The sequence below is a fragment of the Enhydra lutris genome, unplaced genomic scaffold, assembly GCF_002288905.1.
Source record: "Enhydra lutris kenyoni isolate GAN:26980312 unplaced genomic scaffold, ASM228890v2 scaffoldscaffold32, whole genome shotgun sequence".
Classification (NCBI taxonomy): Eukaryota; Metazoa; Chordata; class Mammalia; order Carnivora; family Mustelidae; genus Enhydra; species Enhydra lutris.
Genome location: NW_019154116.1, coordinates 11,119,802 through 11,137,163, shown reverse-complemented (window position 1 = coordinate 11,137,163; position 17,362 = coordinate 11,119,802). Strand labels below are relative to the sequence as shown.

General features: G+C 41.5%; 1 protein-coding gene across 1 annotated transcript in view; it reads left to right on the top strand.

Moving 5' to 3' along the window:
• Window positions 1-17,362, top strand: part of LOC111153412 (dynein heavy chain 5, axonemal-like) — a 47,717-nt gene that overhangs the window by 12,133 nt on the left and 18,222 nt on the right. The window contains exons 7-12 of the mRNA XM_022512427.1: window positions 1,848-2,091; window positions 3,074-3,188; window positions 3,677-3,867; window positions 8,006-8,127; window positions 9,899-10,048; window positions 13,801-14,046. Of these exons, the coding sequence (XP_022368135.1) occupies window positions 1,848-2,091; window positions 3,074-3,188; window positions 3,677-3,867; window positions 8,006-8,127; window positions 9,899-10,048; window positions 13,801-14,046 (1,068 nt within the window). The remainder of the gene's footprint in view (window positions 1-1,847; window positions 2,092-3,073; window positions 3,189-3,676; window positions 3,868-8,005; window positions 8,128-9,898; window positions 10,049-13,800; window positions 14,047-17,362) is intronic.

Below are 17,362 nucleotides of genomic sequence, written 5' to 3'. Positions count from 1 at the left end.
CCCAGAAGACACGAGACCATGCATCCTTAACATAAGTACAAGATTGGAAAGTTCTCTTTTGTCCCATTTCAGCCACTTTATTAGGCTATTATAATGATTTGTGAAATTCTGAAGTAGGGTTTATTTTGTGCCAACCTATAATTTTATTTTCCAAACTGCTTATTTTCCCAATAACTATTATAATGCTTCTGAAAAATCCATGCTTGGGAAGAGTCGAAGAAGGGGAGAAAAGGGAGAGAGATGTCTTTTGAGCAGTTATCATGATTCAGTTTCTGTTGTAGCTGCTTTACTAGTTATATCCTGACAATCACTGTCTGAGCTGTTACTATATCCATCTCACACATAAGGAAACTGAGGCTCTAGGATTATATAATACGGCCAACACCATGCAGCTGATAGATCCTGGGGGCTGCGATTCAAACACATGTCTTCCTGATGTCAAAACCATCATTCTCCCTATGGCTTTACGTTCTTTCCCTTACCTGTCTTCTTCAAGAGGTGAGGATATTTAGACCGATACTTAGGATATTTAGATAGATATTTAGGAACTCAGACATGATAGTGATAGTGTGGGAAATGTGGGAATATGACAATAAAAAATACTTGAATTTTTCCCTTAAACTTTATTACTTCATTTCTTAGCGTAAATGTAGCGTAAGTTCTCTTTTTTAACAGCAGCTTATGGAGAGGAATTTTGCAGGTGTCTTAGATGTCACTTTCTGTACTCGTTTTTTTGTTGGTTTGTTTGTTTTTTACATTTTCTCAAATTTGAGATACTTATCTGGTGAATAAGTGAAATGAAAACAACCATGAAGGAAGCTTTTCAATGTAACCTAGTAAAAGGAAGCAAAGGCGATAAAGGCAGGTTGTGCTGGAGTTGCTTTGTCTCCAAGAGTTAAGCAAGTTCTGAGATTTTGCTCAAAGCCTGGTAGGGTTCTACCCATCATAACTGTTGGGTCAACGGTGATTAGTTGGCTAGAACATAACGCAGTGGCCAGTGGCCTTTGTTCTTTGTCTTCATGCAGTTTTGTTACTACCACCTTTATGTTAGATCTGTGGTTTTCAGTTACAGCCACTGGGCTTTGTGCTGCCTTTGTCTTGTTCTCTGTCACGGCCATGCCCTCTTTCTCCACCCTCCCCAGTTCCGTCCTTTTTATCCTTCTGTTCCACAGACTCTCCCTCTCCAAACCACCATGATGAAATAGCCAGTAAGGACAATAACCTTCCAAAACCATTCTCTCCCCAGCTGTTTAAAAAGATCTTTCAGGAAAGATCTAGAACTTTCCTTCTCTTGGAGAGAATAGCACCTTTTCGGGCCGAAAACAGTTTCCCATTTAAAGGTACTAGCAGCAGCCATGTGGATTGTTTGCCTAAGTTTTTTGGACGCTTGCTTTTCAGGGGATTGGATACCATTTCAACCAGCAAGTTGACAATAATCACATTCAGACAACAACAGAACTCTTATAAACAAAAACTAAACAGAAGAAAATGTATTTAATCCAAGAGATCGATATGCATATTCAAATATATTCCAATATATTCTCAACTATTTTTCACCTTCAAAACAAGCTTACATATAATCCCAAAAGTCACTTAAAATGATTTGACTTTAGGAAATAGATAGATGGTCCAGGGATGTTGGTAGTGTTTTTAGCAAATTTCTTGTTATTTGCCATCCATTCTTCCTTCTTCCATTCATTCTCCTCCTCTTCTTAATTTGATGTATTTTCAGCAGTCCAGTATGATAACTATAGTGGAGGAAGGCAGCCCCATAGGTTAACTTTTTCAGGAATGGCCGAACAATAGCTGTTAATTAAGGAGGAAAATATCTTTATGCAAATTCACAGGAATTGGAGAAAGAGAGAACTCATCTCGTGGAGGAGGTAACTGCAAACAAAAGAAGGATGAAAGAGCTAGAAGATAATTTGCTTTACCGGCTGACGAGTACCCAGGGGTCCCTGGTGGAAGACGAGAGTCTCATTGTTGTGCTGAGTAACACAAAAAAGACCGCGGAAGAGGTGACACAGAAGCTGGAAATTTCGGCCGAGACAGAAATTCAAATTAACTCAGCCCGGGAGGAATACAGACCTGGTAAGTTTGGTAATGAAAGACAAATGTCACGGGAAAACGAAGTGAGAAAAAACCCGAACATCGGAGAAATTAAAGGAACGAAGGACATTAATGAAAATGGTGGCACGAGGAGGGGTGGCCGTTCACGTTTTGTGGCGTCACTTTGGGAGGCATTCGGTAAAACTGAGATGAAAAAAATTTGCAATGGTGTACATTTTCTAGGTGCTTACCGTTCCTGTGAGTTGGCAAATTCTTTACACTTAGAAAGTAAAGAGGGAGGATTTTTAAAGAACGTCTGACAACTGTTTCAAAATCTGAGGAGTCAGTGCAGCATTTATGGGCTGTTCACTAGTTTTTTATCATTTGGTAGCAATCAGCCAGTATTCTGTTTGCAGTCTTTGTATTAGGAAAGTAGCTCCTTGGTCTCACCGGAGGGCTTGAGTCTTACCCATAAATTTGCAAATCAGTGTTGTTTACGGGTTACAAGAGGGACCTGCTGAAAGCATTGTTTCCTTTAGAAATATATCATTCTTCTTGGAGAAATAATCAAAGCGGCATCACGTGCTGGCGGCGAGTGAGAAGCATCATCGTTGCCATGCCTTGTTTTGCCAACCTGAGGCGACACGTGATTGGGGCTTCCTCATGGAGCAGAGGCATGAGATGCATAAGATGCCCACACAATTTGCCGGGCGTCACAGTTTTTAGTTTCCCATCGATTGCCTTTTCTGCCAATGAAAAAAGAGAGTAAAGTATGTTCATAAGAGATCTGGAAGTTCTAACATGGAAAATTCCACTTGATAAACACCAACAACAGACTGCTTACACAAAGCTTATGAATAAGAATTAATTTATACATCATGCGCCTTGCTCCAGACTCCCAGTGCTGGTAGATAGTCATGGATAAAACAAAAATAAGACCCGTTTTCATTTAGAGTTTAAGCTGGTCTGTGCACGGGTCATTCACTGTCCAGCCCCAGCACATGCAACCTTCTTTGTTTTTCAGTGGCAACGCGAGGCAGCATTCTGTATTTCCTCATCACTGAGATGCGCTTGGTCAATGAAATGTATCAGACCTCGCTCGGCCAGTTTCTTGGCTTGTTTGACCTTTCCTTAGCCAGGTATGTCTGTACTCAGGAAACCAGGCTGAATTTTCTATCTGCGGGCTCCAATGATGACCTTATAACTTCTTTTCCTTTTGCTACTGAGTCTTTTTTTCTTTTTTTTTAAATCTAAGCCGAGTGTAATTACCAGCATGTTAACACATCATTCTCATAAATCCTCTTACGCTCAGAGTCAGCTCTACCGACTCTTCATCCATAGATTGATTCCTTGGGTTTCATCTATTTCTGTTAAACAAGAGAATTCCCAAGACCTTGTTATGAGTGATAATACCCTGCGGGTAAAATTGATTTAGACAACATTGCAGATTCTGTTGTGTTATTTTATGTTGAGAGAATGCTTGTTATTTTCTATTTAGGATGCTTATTCTTATGCGTAAAAAAGAACTGGCCCTCCAAAGTTACCTGTGCTCCGTTAAAGACATTTTTATGGGCAATGGAAAAGGGGAGTGGGATAAGCCTGATTTAAGTCTGGTTCTCTCCACCAGGTCTGTCAAAAGCCCAATTACGAGCAAGAGGATTGCTAATATCATTGAGCATATGACCTATGAGGTTCATAAGTATGTGGCCCGGGGCTTGTATGAAGAACACAAGTTCCTGTTCACCTTGCTGCTCACCCTGAAGATCGACATCCAGAGGAACCGAGTCAAGCATGAAGAGTTTCTCACCCTTGTTAAAGGTCAGTATAACAATAGAAAGGTCCAGCTGTAGGAATGACTTGAAGGTGCAGAGCAGCACTTTTTTTTTTTTTTTCTCTAACGGTTGTCTTGCATTTCACTGAAGGTTGCCTATATGTGCAATATTTTATGTGTTCGGTTATTGCATAAATATTTATGGAGAGCCTCCTGTGTGCTGAGTCACAGACTAGACATTAGGCACATCATGAAACAGTAAATTATGTAGTATGTGGGAAGCTAGTAGGCACGATGGGGAAAAGAAACGGAGCTTGATAAGGGAGGTGGGGAGTGAACAGTGTATGCAGAGTTGGTGGGGGCAGTTAAAATATTAAATGGAGTATTTAGTGGGATACCTAATGGGGTAAGCCTCCCTGAGAGATGGACAGGTGAACAAAGGCCTGGAGGGGATGGGGGCACTGGCCCTGGGGACAGGCAGAGGGAGAGTGTCAAAGGGAGAGGAATGGGCATCAAGGTGCTGGTTGGGGCAAGCCTGGTGTGACAGAGGCAGAAGCCGCGGGCGGGGCAGTTGTGGAGCTCATCCTCTCGGTGTTTTTTCTGTATCTGTTGAAGAATTGCTCACAGGCAGGTCCCTTGTGCAACTGCACACTACAGCCCAGGGAAGGCTAGGAAACACATTTGCTGTCACATTCTTGAATATCTGGACAAAAACTAGTGGAAAGGTTGCTGGGTCTAAATGGCTTTATTTACTGTATCTTTCTAAGCAAAGGTTTATCTTTACAGAGGAGACATAATTTTCTCTACAGTGGTTGGGGAGAAATTTGCACGTTCCCCTGGAGACTGGAGTTGCAGAGGAACTTGAAGACAACCCTGAAGGGGCAGGAGGGAAGGGGGGTGGCTCTGCACCTGTTGTGCCCTGGGTGGCGTAGGTCTATGTCCAATGTGAACAAATGTGTATTCGTGTTTCTATAAATATACATTTGCATACATATCTTATAGAAACAACCAAGACTCACTTGGTTAGACTTGAACTTAGGAATGTATGATTTACAGACAATTTTTCTCTTTTTCTCTCTCTCTGTTCTTTGTCTCCAGCTCTTGAACTCTGGCTCCTTAGATCTCTTTATTTTCCAGATTTTCTAAATCAGAGCATGTGGATGGTGAATGATTTGGGGAGACATCCCTTAGGGAGATGCGTAGGTGCAGGGGTTGACTTCTTCACTGAGCCCTTCAAATAGCTGACTCCTTGTGTCATTGACTGCTCCAGCTGATGGAGGTGTCCTGTGGCAAGTTGTCCCCGACATCTCAATCCAGGCATGAAGTGCATTTCCTCATAAAATGCGTCCAAGTCTGGTTGAAATACTGGGAAATGTGTTGCCATTTGATGTGATGATAGCAGACGTGGGATTTAGGGTTAGGATGACTCTAAGTGAAAATAGTGGCTTTGCTAATTTCTTGATGAGTGTCTCAAGCACGTTCTTCAAACTTTTCAGGCTCCAGTCTCCTCTGCTATAAAACAAGGATGGTCAAGTCTACCCTAGCAGATTATTGAGAAGTCACACAATTTGTGTAAACGATGGCACGTAGGATATGTTCAGCAAACGATAGGCATTTTTATATTATCTGTAGTATTTTATTTTATTTTTTTATTAATCTGAGGCTCACATAGGCTGGACTGGTTTTTGTGGGGTTTTGGCATTCAACAGTTTTGTGACCCTGCTTTATGCAACAGAGTCGGAGGAAGCTTTGCAAGGCAGCTATGTCACAAGATTGCTCAATGAGGGGCTGAGATGTTGGCAAGAAGGACCCAGTGGGGGAACTTCTTCTGCAAGGACTTTAAAGTCATTTGTTTGAAAATGTTATTTAGAGAGTGACAATGTTTGGATACTGGTCTTTTAATTTTCTCATCTCTAAGGTGGAACAGGATCAGCCCAGATGACTTTCTAAATCTGCCTTACCTATACCACTTTATGATTGTGTGATATCACTTGTAGAAATTTTTTGTTGTAAGAACGTATCTTTTTTTTTACAAAGTGTTATGGTATAAATTCAAACTTACTTCTTCCCAGAGTAAGGGTTCACAGAATGAAGGCAATGGCATAACTCTCAATCACCTGGAGAATTTATTTTGAATTATACCTATTCCAGTTGTTCATTCATCAGAAGTACATTTAATCTGGTACCATATCATTCAGGAATATGTCTGCCCCCAACCCAATACCATCATCTGCTGTGGCCCATTGTACACTTTTGAGGCAGGAAAAATATTCATGCCACAGTTACCCTCTGCTAAGCCATGAATAATGCTTTGGTTGCAAGGACCACCCTTTCCTTCCTGTAAATGGCTTCTCCCTAACTCTCTGGTGACTGTTTTATTCTTTTGAGTTTGTTGGAAAATGGACAGTTTCCATGGAAATTGGTATGACATATTTCAACACAATGCCATTGTCCTCAGGTCTTTAACTGCTCTCTGCCATTGAAGCAATCTGTTTTGATTTGGTGACTTAATAATCTTATCAAAATTGCTTCAAGGCCATACTTTTACCTTGTTGGAAATATACTAAGATGGATTTGGCCAAAAGATAGTAATTTAGTGGGGTCCATGGCACCTGGATAAAGTGGAGATTGGTTCAATAAATATCTGCAGTGTTATTATTTGTTCTTGACCTGCTGTGTTCAAAAAAGGATTTTAATGTTAGCCAAATGAATTGGTTATATCCTTTTAAGAATTATACTTAGAGCATGTTTTCCTTGAAATATTTTAATAGATGGTGTTTATTAAACAGGATATTTCATCCTATAATATTTCTTTGACTTAAAATATGATTGTTTACACATTTAGTTCTTCTGAGATGGGCAACAATAACATTTTAAGGTGTTGTTTATTTTATGGTGTCGTGGGAGTCATATGAGTTATGTGAGCTTAGGTAAGCCAGCAGCAGCGAAGTAAGAGTCATTACCCAGTGGAAATGTTTGCTGTGGTTAGATTGGCCAAAAATAAGTGACACAGTGCAGGATCCTTGGGTGTGCTCAAATGGATATAAATAATATACTGATTCACAGATGAGAACCCTTTAAACACGTGGGTGCTGCTGACATTTCTAGATAAACTCTCTCCTTGAAAGAGCTTTGCCAATGTTGACAACAGCTGCTCATTTAGTGACCCTCTGCTGTGGCCTTGGTCCTGTTTCATGTGCTTTACATACATATTTTCTCTCATTCTGTCACCATCACAACACCCAGGCTTCTTTAATCCTTATGTACCTATTTGGAAACAGAAACCCAGGTGATGAGCTGCTTTGTCCTAGACCTTGACCACAGAGAGCTAGGACAGAATCCAGCAGCCCCCTGGTCCATACCTGTGTTTCTTATTCTTAAATGTGTTCTTCTAAAATCATCGATTCCTTTGATTTTCAAGCTTGTTCATTACTATGACATATTTCTGAGCCTAAAAAATGACAAGGTAATGCGGTGCATGGAAGGCTCAGTTGGTTAAGTGTTGGCCTTTTTTTTTTTTTTTTTTTTGTTAAAGATTTTATTTCTTTGTTTGAAAGAGAGAGAGAGAGAATGTGCAAGCAGAGGGAGCTCCAGGCAGACAGAGAAGCGGGCTCCCCACGGAGGAAGGAGCCCGCACGGGAATCGATCCCAGGATGCTGGGATCATGACCTGAGCAGAAGGCAGATGCTTAACAGACTGAGCCCCTCCAGTATCCCTAAGTGTCAGACTTTGGGTCAGGTCATGATTTCAGGGTCCTGGGATCCAGCCCTGTGTCGGGCTCTCTGCTTGGTGTGGAGTCTGCTTCTCCCTCTGCCCCTTCCCCGGCTCATGCACACTCTGTCTCTCTCAGAATAATAAAACCTTTAAAAAATGTCAAGGTGGTAAATAATTAAAATTAAAAGTGTAAGAAAAAGTTGGGGCACCTGGGTGGCTCAGTGGGTTAAAGCCTTTGCCTCCGTCATGATCTCAGGGTCCTGGGGTGGAGCCCTGCATCGGGCTCTCTGCTCATCGGGGAGCCTGCTTCCCCTCCTCTCTCTCTGCCTGCCTCTCTGCCTACTTGTGATCTCTGTTTGTCAAATAAATAAAATCTTAAAAAAATGTTTCAGAAAAAGTTTTTGTATATTAATAGGTTGTTTTAGAGTAAAGAAAGAACAATCTAGTAACTTTCTGTGTTTGATTTTAAAGGAGGTGCCTCCTTGGACCTTAAAGCTTGTCCTCCTAAACCAGCTAAATGGATCCTGGACATGACCTGGCTGAATCTGGTGGAACTCAGCAAACTCAGACAGTTTTCAGACATCCTTGATCAGGTAACTTGTGCTTTGAATAAGTTTACAGCAGTGTCGCAGGGAGCAGCTCCCTGGTTCATCACTAGCTGTGGTACTTGTGGAAGAGAGAAGTTGTTTAATGTTGTCCCTCTTGCCCTGGTGCCCGACCTTCCTCCTACCCACTCGCACTCTGATGAAGCAAACTTCACCACGTCGAAATGGTGCCGTCCAGTGCCCTATGTCAGTATCACCGACCGGAGAGCCATCAGTGGGAACACTGAGATTTAATGAAATCACTCGACATGTTTAAGGGGTTTTGCCATCTTCCTGGAGATTAACGAAAAGAAACATGAACAGTCTACCTCTAAATGCTGGAGATGATTTTCTCGCCTCTTGTTCTTCTCTTCTTCCTCCTCTCTTGTGCTCCCATGATATGGCCTTAGCCAGGTGTCTGGGCATAAATCTGCTGCCAGTCCTTGGCCCCTTTTACAAGTCATTATCCTGTCATAACCAGCCAGTTCCTGGTGAATTGTCTACGTGCTGGGATCACAGAAGTTGGGTCTGGAGAGCTGAATTGGGACAAACTAGGGAACAGATTCTTGAGAATCAGATGAGCAGAGAGAAGTCACACTGAGAGCAAGGTGGCTTTATGCAGCCACAAGCTCTAGGCTTTTTATGACCAGAAAACGTGGTAATGTTGGTTCCTGACTTTCCTGGTTTCGGTTGACCAGAAACTTACTGTTCAGCTCTATCTGTATGTGTTGGCTTTATGCCTGGTGATCTGCATTATTTCTGCCGTACAATTTAACCCATTCTTTTGTGTAAAATAACTTTCATTTGGGAGGTTTTAATGCACTCGAGTGTGTTCCCCTATGAGATGACTTCTAGTGACCTTTGTCCGACTGGTATCTGTTCCTGAGGTTGCCGTCTTCTGGAGATTGTCTTATGCCTGAAGTCCCTCCACATCATGTTGTCTTTCATGACAGAGGGAGGTTTTTACTTTTTATTCTTACACAATACTTTCTAGTGTGGATCTGGCATGTTTTTCCCTTTGATTAGGCCTCCAAGAACTATATCCGGGGCTTTAATCAAGGGGAATATACCAGAGAACATTGGATTATATTTATCTGCAGACGTTATTTGTTTGTCCTGTGTTTTAGAGATGAATGCCTGTGGAATGCTGTCCCTGATTTTAAGTTCCAAAGGATAATGGACTGTGTTCTCTTCCTCTTTATCAATTGCCTAAAGGAAGCATGTGTGTCATTACTCATTTGATATGATATTAAGTCATATATTTCAAATTACTCTAGATTAATGGAGTATTGACCAAAAAGCTTTTGGCTCAATAATAAACATATATTAAATGTCTTCTTTTGTGCCAGGAGTGGCCCTGGGAAATGAGGAAACATACGTGAATAATGAGTGAATGGGTTCCTGATCATGAAAGGATTTCATGGAGCAAATCAGATTTCCTTAAAATAATGAAAATGAATTTTCATTGATTTCTTTATTCCTCATAAATTTATTAGCACAAAGGTATGAGAAGAAATTAAACAACCCAAGACCCTCCCTACTTCAAAAGCTACTGTATGATGGAATTAATGTGGACCGACTTTAGAGAAAATCACATTTGATTTTAGATTGTCACACTTTTTGGTAGTGGAATATAAAATTAAAAAAAAAAAAAGCAAAACAAGGGATATCATTCACACGTGTCTGGAATAGTCAGAAGATTTGATGAAAAATATCCGTGAACTATTACTGAAAGGTTTTTCTGTGCTGTGATGCAATTCTTATCCCCTGGTATTTTCAGATATCAAGAAATGAGAAAATGTGGAAAATTTGGTTTGATAAGGAAAACCCTGAGGAGGAGCCCCTTCCAAATGCCTATGATAAATCTCTTGACTGCTTTAGACGTCTTCTCCTTATTAGATCCTGGTGTCCTGACAGAACCATTGCCCAGGTAAAAAGTTCGTATTAGAAAAAAAAAAGAATATTTTAAAAAGATGTTTTTATTATTTTTAAATAATCTCTACACCCATTGTGAGGCTCGAACATACTACAACTCTGAGACCAAGAGTCACATGCACCACCAACTGAGCCAGCCAGGTGCCCCCTAGGAGAATATTTTTAAGGAGAATTTCCATTTAAATTTAAAGAAATATTGAATATTTTAATCCCAGTCAGAATTGGAGGCTTCTATGGAATTTTCTGGCAATATCCATGTGACAAATGGAAAAGTAAACAAATGTAGCGAGGTGTGCATTTGGGTTAAGTGATGTAATAATCTTCTTTGGTCTAAATGGTACAAGAGTGAATGAGAAAGCCATGTTTTTAAGGTCAGTGTATAGGTATGACGTAAAGGTAATGTATTACTCCTCCATATCATTTTTATATTAACTCAAAAATGATATGGATGCTCCATTTTGTTAGTAGTAAAAAGTAGGAAGGGTGTGGAATTCTGGGAGGAGAGGTAGATAAGAGGGAGGCACAGTATTCCCAAATCTACAGTTTTAACCCCAGAAAGTCTCAGGAACCTTGATGCAAGAACTGGCTTAAAACTCTTTGAATTTTACATATAGTTTAAATGTGAATCCTGCCTCCAGAAGATCCATCTTCTCAAAGACCTTTAATCTGCCGGCCTCCTGTCATGGAAATGTCACTGCTAATAAGACTTTTGTGTCCTGCCTTCACAATGAAAAGTTTAGCTTGAATATTCAGCTCAGGTGGATTCCTTCCGGCCCTCCCCAAACAAGCCCAAGCCGTAGAGTAACAGGCTGGGTTTATAATAGAGTGTGGGACGTGCTCCCCTCCACTCTCCAGAGGGAGCATTAAACACAGGGAAAAACCAACTCCAAGTCCAGGTAGGTACCAAGGAATCATGAAAACAACTAGATTCGATGATTTATTGAGAAAAGAAAAATGAGTTTTGCAATGCAGGGCAACTGAGATCACCCTTCCTTCAGTTTTTCTTCTCAACTTCATTACTTTTATCCTGCCCAAAAGAATTGTCAGACTGTTGCCTTAAGGACAGTGTAGAAGTTTCAAGCAATCCTTCCTTTCTCTCTCTCTCTCTTTCTTTTCCTTCCTTCCATCTTTCTTTCCTTCCTTCCTTCCTTCCTCCCTCCCTTCCTTTCTCTTTCATTTCCTTCCTCCTTCCCTCTTTCCCTCCCTTACCTCTTTCTTTCTTTTTTTCTCTTTCTTTTTCCTTTCTTTCTTCTTCCCTCCCTCCCTCCCTCCCTCCCTTCCTTCCTTCCTTTCTTTCTTCCTTCCTCTCCCTCTCCTCTCCTTTCCTCTCTCTGCCCTCTTTCTCTCTCTCTCTACTCCCTTCCTTCCTTCCTTTTTTCCTTATGTGACACTTTATTTGGTTCAGTACTGAATTTAAGTCTGCAAAGCTCCTTTGTAACTCTGTCATCTCCATCCTAGCTTCTATTGTCTATAGATCAACTATAGCTGTGGTTTCCCAACTGGGGTCTCCTCTTGTTCCTTCTTGTCCACTCTAGTTGATCCTGTATACTCTAGAAGGAATGGAAATATGATTATGCTATTCCTTGCTTTTTGAAGACTTTCAGTGCCTTCCCAAGGCCATTAAAACAGCCAAGTCTTAAGATCTGCACGGCCCCTCTGGAAAAATGCCCTCTCCTCTGAAATTCTTATGCTCACATTACATTTCTTTTGTGCTTTTCAACCAGACACCTTCTTGGGAAGCATATTTGAAGGTCTACAGTGTGGGTATATGCAGTTCCCATTCCCCAAAAGCAGCATCAGTCTTGTTCTCAGTATTTTGGCCGAGCATGACTGCCCATGTCAGGGGAATTTCAGCTGCCTGGTTGTAAAAACAGAGCACCCTCAGAGGTTATCTCATGTCTCATACATGTTTGTGTCAAAAAAACAATGAAGAGGGTCAGAACAGGTGCAGAGGTTTACTTGTTGATTTTTTACCCAGACTCAACAATTGAGTCTGTTTCATTGAAATCAGATATTGAGACAAAAATGTTCTTCACAGGTATGTAAAGAGTAAGTTGTGACAATGTGGCACTCTATTTCCATTCATGCCGATGAGGTATGCAGAAGCCGGGATGTCCCACAGCTGACTCTTACATGAGTTATACTGGATGACCTTCTGGCCCTTCTCGGTGACTTGCTCTTTTCTGTTTCAAGTTCTCTGTGTGTGTCCTCTCTGCGTGGAATGCTCACCACACTAGCTCTCCTGCCTGCCCTCTTTATCTAGATAAATCCTGCTCATCACCCAAAGATCTGGATGAATCTCTTATTGTGGCTACTACCTTCCCACTCTAACCTGCAGTGGGCAGACATGAGTGGGGACAGCATCCCAATTTTAAAGCTCAGAGACCTGGGAGGTGACAATTACTTTGAGAATGCATAGTGCATAGCTGGATATTCAAAATGGAGGAAGAGCCTGCATTACTGACTGAAATCAAACTTCGGGTGTTTTTAAGTCAAAGAAAACAGTTTAACCAGCACCACTCTCTCTTTGGCCCAAGTCTTTCTCAAGTCTCTCTGACTTAAGGAAAACCCTGACTACAACTGTTTTGTGTTTCTCCAGAAATGGAAGTGGGGTCCTGCCAAGGCCCACCTCACCAAGGCTCACCTTACCCAGTCCCTGGAAAGGTTAAAGTTCATGTTGCACCCATAGCTGGGCTCTGATTATTATGTGGGAGAGATTCTTCTGGGGAATCTCATTGGGGAGAGAAATTTGGGTTTTACTCCCATGGGGTAGGAGAAGAAAACAGAATAGGAAATTTTTCTTTGAGGGAATCCAGTTTTTACCAGAGGGAGAGCATAGATTAAAGATCATACTCACAATAGTATTTTATTGATTAATTATTTTACTTTGTTGGAAAAGGGGCTATGTTTTTCCTTGAAATATTTTATATGGTTGATAATATAGTTGACAAAGTCTGTGATATTGTGAGCATGTATTTCAGTCAAAACAAAATTAGTGGTAAAGGAGATGAGCCAAAAATGGAAAGGGATTCTAAGAATGATTAGGAGAATAACTATGGACTAAATCTTTAAAATATTAACTAACTTATTCAGTAAATATCTAATATATTTTATTTAATTAGAAGTTATTCAGTAATCATCCATTGATAAGTATCCATTAAATCCCAGGCGTTGTGCTGCTTATTTGATTATTAGAATGCATATGCATTTCCCTTAAAGCATCCTGAATAATACAGTTTCCTAATTTTTTTTTTTAGATTTTTATTTATTTATTTGACAGACAGAAATCACAAGTAGGCAGAGAGAGAGATTGGAGGAAGCAGGCTCCCCGCTGAGCAGAAATCCTGATGCGGGGCTCGATCCCAGGACCCTGGGATCATGACCTGAGCCGAAGGCAGAGGCTTTAACCCACTGAGCCACCCAAGTGCCCCCAGTTTCCTAATATTTTAAATTTCTTATGTACCAAGAAGTAGCCAGCATATAGAAACAGGTTCCAGACAACTGGTCAGCCAACTTGGGTTCTCGTCTTGAACTGTGTGATTGTGTGTTGGCAAAGAACACACAGCCTCTCTGGAATTTATAGAGTAGAGATACAATAAGGAAAATGTCTCTGTCCTATTTCCCTGGCAGAGTTACTGTGAACATCACTGAGACAATCTACCAAAATGAATTTTGGAAGCCACCCTGCATCATAACACATGGAGGAGTTAGGATCCGTTTTGGTGACTCCTGTACTGTTTTTGGCAGGCCCGCAAGTACATCATGGACTCCATGGGAGAGCGCTACGCAGAAGGAGTTATCCTGGACTTGGAAAAAACGTGGGAGGAATCTGATCCACGGACACCACTCATCTGTCTCCTGTCTATGGGCTCGGATCCCACGGATTCCATCATTGCCTTGGGGAAGAGATTAAAAATAGAAACCCGTTATGTGTCTATGGGCCAAGGCCAGGAGGTCCATGCACGCAAGCTCTTACAGCAGACCATGGCAAACGTGAGGCCAAATGTCTACTTTTAGGTTATGTTGTTATTACAGGTTAAAGAATAGCAATGCAGAAAAGAACTTATGAATCATTAAGAGTTTAAATTTATGTGCTTTGTGATGTTCACCAAACAGGGAAAAGTTTAATATCCATTGGAAAAATTTTCATGGAAAAACATACAATTTTTTCTGCTGAGCCTTGACTTATGGAAAACTTACCCAACTAGAGCATCTTATTTCCCAACCAAGTTGCATAATTTTAAGCCCCGCTCTAGATCCCAAACCCTCAGTGTGGGGGGGAGGTCTACAGCCTTAACCCCTGTGCCATACACTCCAGGACCTCAGCCATGCTTCCAGCTCTGCTCTTATAATCCCCAGCACTCCAGAACCCACCACAGCATGTCTTTCTTGAGTTCCAGAATGTATATCTGTGCCCTGGAGTCCCCTAGGCTTGGCCCAGACCCCAAGAGGCCAGGAATCTGTGTTACCCTGTGGTGGTAAAGAGATTTTAGGAAACCTGGTTTATTGCCTTCCAGGCTGGGGCTCCTAGAACCCTTTGTGGCTTGCAGATTCTGTAGCATGCAGAACATGCCATGCTCAGGCCTCACCGGGGAGTTATAAAGTGCTGGAAACTACATGATAATCTTGCTAATAGGATAGTCAAGTCGAGAGCTGGGGCACTTCCAGGGACTTAAATTAACTTAATGCACAAGGCCTTCCATTTCTTCTCTAGAATTCCATCTCTAGGACAGGACACTCATGTGTTTACTCTGGTCTAGCCTTCTCTGGAGTGTCAAACTCTGTCTGGAGGAACCCTTGCCCCTGTTTCCCTCTTCCTCCACAGTTTAACCAGGCAAGTGGGGCAGAATGACTTGGCTTCATATTCCTACTGGAGAACATGCAGTCTTGATCTAGATGCCTTTCTGGCCTTTTTTTTTAGATCAGACCCTATTCCTCTTTCCCTGAGTCTGAGTTCTCCCCTGCCATATCTCAAAACTCCTTCTGTGCCCCCCAGGGAATCTCCCTGCTGAGGACAGACTAGCTGTCTTCACACCACTCTCAGCCTCCAACCACTAGGCCCACCACGAAACCACTGGGTTCTAGGTCCTGGCCACTGAATCTAGAACCTCACTATTGTGCTACAGTCTAGTCTCTTTCCTCTGGTCTAGAACTGAGCCCATTGGGTTCTAGAACCTCCATATTTACCTAGCACCTCTTTTATCCCCAAGTACAATATGCCCCACCCCCAGTTTTCATGAAGGTTGTCGGGAGGCTCACATGTGTGTGCCTTGTCTGAGCACTTGCTGTGCAGTTGGGAGGGCGGCAGGGGTGGACTGAAGTGTATCCAGAGATGAAAACATGCATCTATACTTTAGAATGCCAGATTGGGAAGGGGCACCTGGGTGGCTTAGTTGATTAAGCATCCAACTCTAGATTTTGGCTCAGGTCATGATCTCAGGGTCCTGGGATTGAACCCCATGTTGGGCTCTGTGGAGTCTGCTTGAATTCTCTCTACCCTCTCTCCCTCTGTCCTTCCTCCTGCTCATGCTCTCTCTCTCTCTCTCTCTCTCTCTCTCTCTAAAATAAATAAATAAAATCTTAAAAAGAATGCCAGGTCTGGTCTGACATGAAGGCTTAGTGGACTTCTACACCAGTTTCTCCCTCCTTTTGGCCTCCTCCTTTTTCACCCCTCCCTCCTTTTCACTTCCTCTGTTTCTCCCTCTGCATGTTACTGTGCTTAGAACAAAGACACCAACAATAACAGGACACCTATTTAACTCTAATTTAAAATAAATATTTAATAATTATAGTTTCAGGCAACTAAATTGAGTATAAATGGAATAATTTTAGCCTTCAGTTTATTCATGTTTTCTGTTTAGTAGTTTAGTAAATCAAGTAAAAGAAAAAAAAACAACTTATTATTAGCATGCTTACAACTTGTCAGAGATACTAGTTTTTTTAAAGTTTTGTAGGAAAGATTGGAGGCAGGGCACCTGGCTGGCTCGGTCAGTAGAGCCCACTACACTTGATCTTGGGGTTATGGGTTCGAGGCTCATGGTGGATTTAGAGAGTACTTAAAAAATAAAATCTTAATAAAAGAAAAAAAGGAAGGTTTGAGGCACTATGACAGAATGAACTGACTACCCAAGACTAGCAAAATGGATGATCTCCTTAACATAAAACATTTAATACAGAATATGGTAACCCCACAGAAACAGCCACGGATAAGAGATTCCAGGGGAGGGTTGAAACAGCCCACTTCTCACCTCAGATTCCCCAGCATGCTGGGAGACAGAGAGTGGCTCAACCCTTTTTGTGGTTGTTATGTTTTATATCTAATTTTTTTTGAATTGTGAACGGTTCCAGTTGAATTTTTCAAGGGACAAAAAATAGTTTACTTATTCAGCAGTGCTATATACTCCTCAAGAAAATAGAAGGGGATATGTGAAATTTCACAGTGATCCGTTTTATACCAAGATTTTAAATTTGGTGCTTGGTTTGTTTCTCAGAAAGAGTAATAACTCAGGCTGCACTAGTCAAATCTAAACCAGCCAAAGTTACAGAGTCAAGAAAACAACTCGAGATTCTGATCTGGATATTATAGATCATTCTAGCAGAAATATTCTATAGATTAGGTATTGAGTAAATTATTACAACATGATCTAAAACATGGTCTCTATTGCTTTATACAAGGAACATTCTTGGGCTCATAACATGTGTTATATAAAAGATAAGTCTTATTTTCTAAGGCTCTTGTTCTTAGAGTATGTAGATTCTCCCACTTTCTAGATGGTGTGCATCCTGCCCAGAGTTTTGGGAACTCCATGGGAGAAAGGATGGAATAGGTCTCGAAATTGAGTAGGTAGCCTTTCTTTAACCTGTCTTCAGTGAGGTTCCTAGACCCTCAATGTGCTGATGTCCTCCAGTCCAGCCCTGTCCATTGTACCTTCCAAAGAAAATCAGCTTTCCCTCTTTCTTTAAGGGAGGCAGGAACATGTTGGGGGGGCTGGGCTTTCGGTCTCTCATGTAGAGCCCATCTTCTCCCCCACTTCCACAGGAATGTCTCACCACCCGCTCTTGTGTGTTTGGGGTTATGTGGCGTAAATCAGGTTACTTCTCAGCTTTCCTTGAATGCCAATTGAGGATTTAGCTTTCCTGAGTCTGTTTTAAATGTTACTGATACTGTCTTTACCCTCACTGTCCTTGTTCTTAAAAGTTCATGCCTTTAAAAATGTCCCTTCTTTGTACTTCTCATGGAACATTGGAGGAAGCTTAGGTAAATGGATATTTCACTCAACCATCTGTACAGGGCAGTGATGTTATCTCT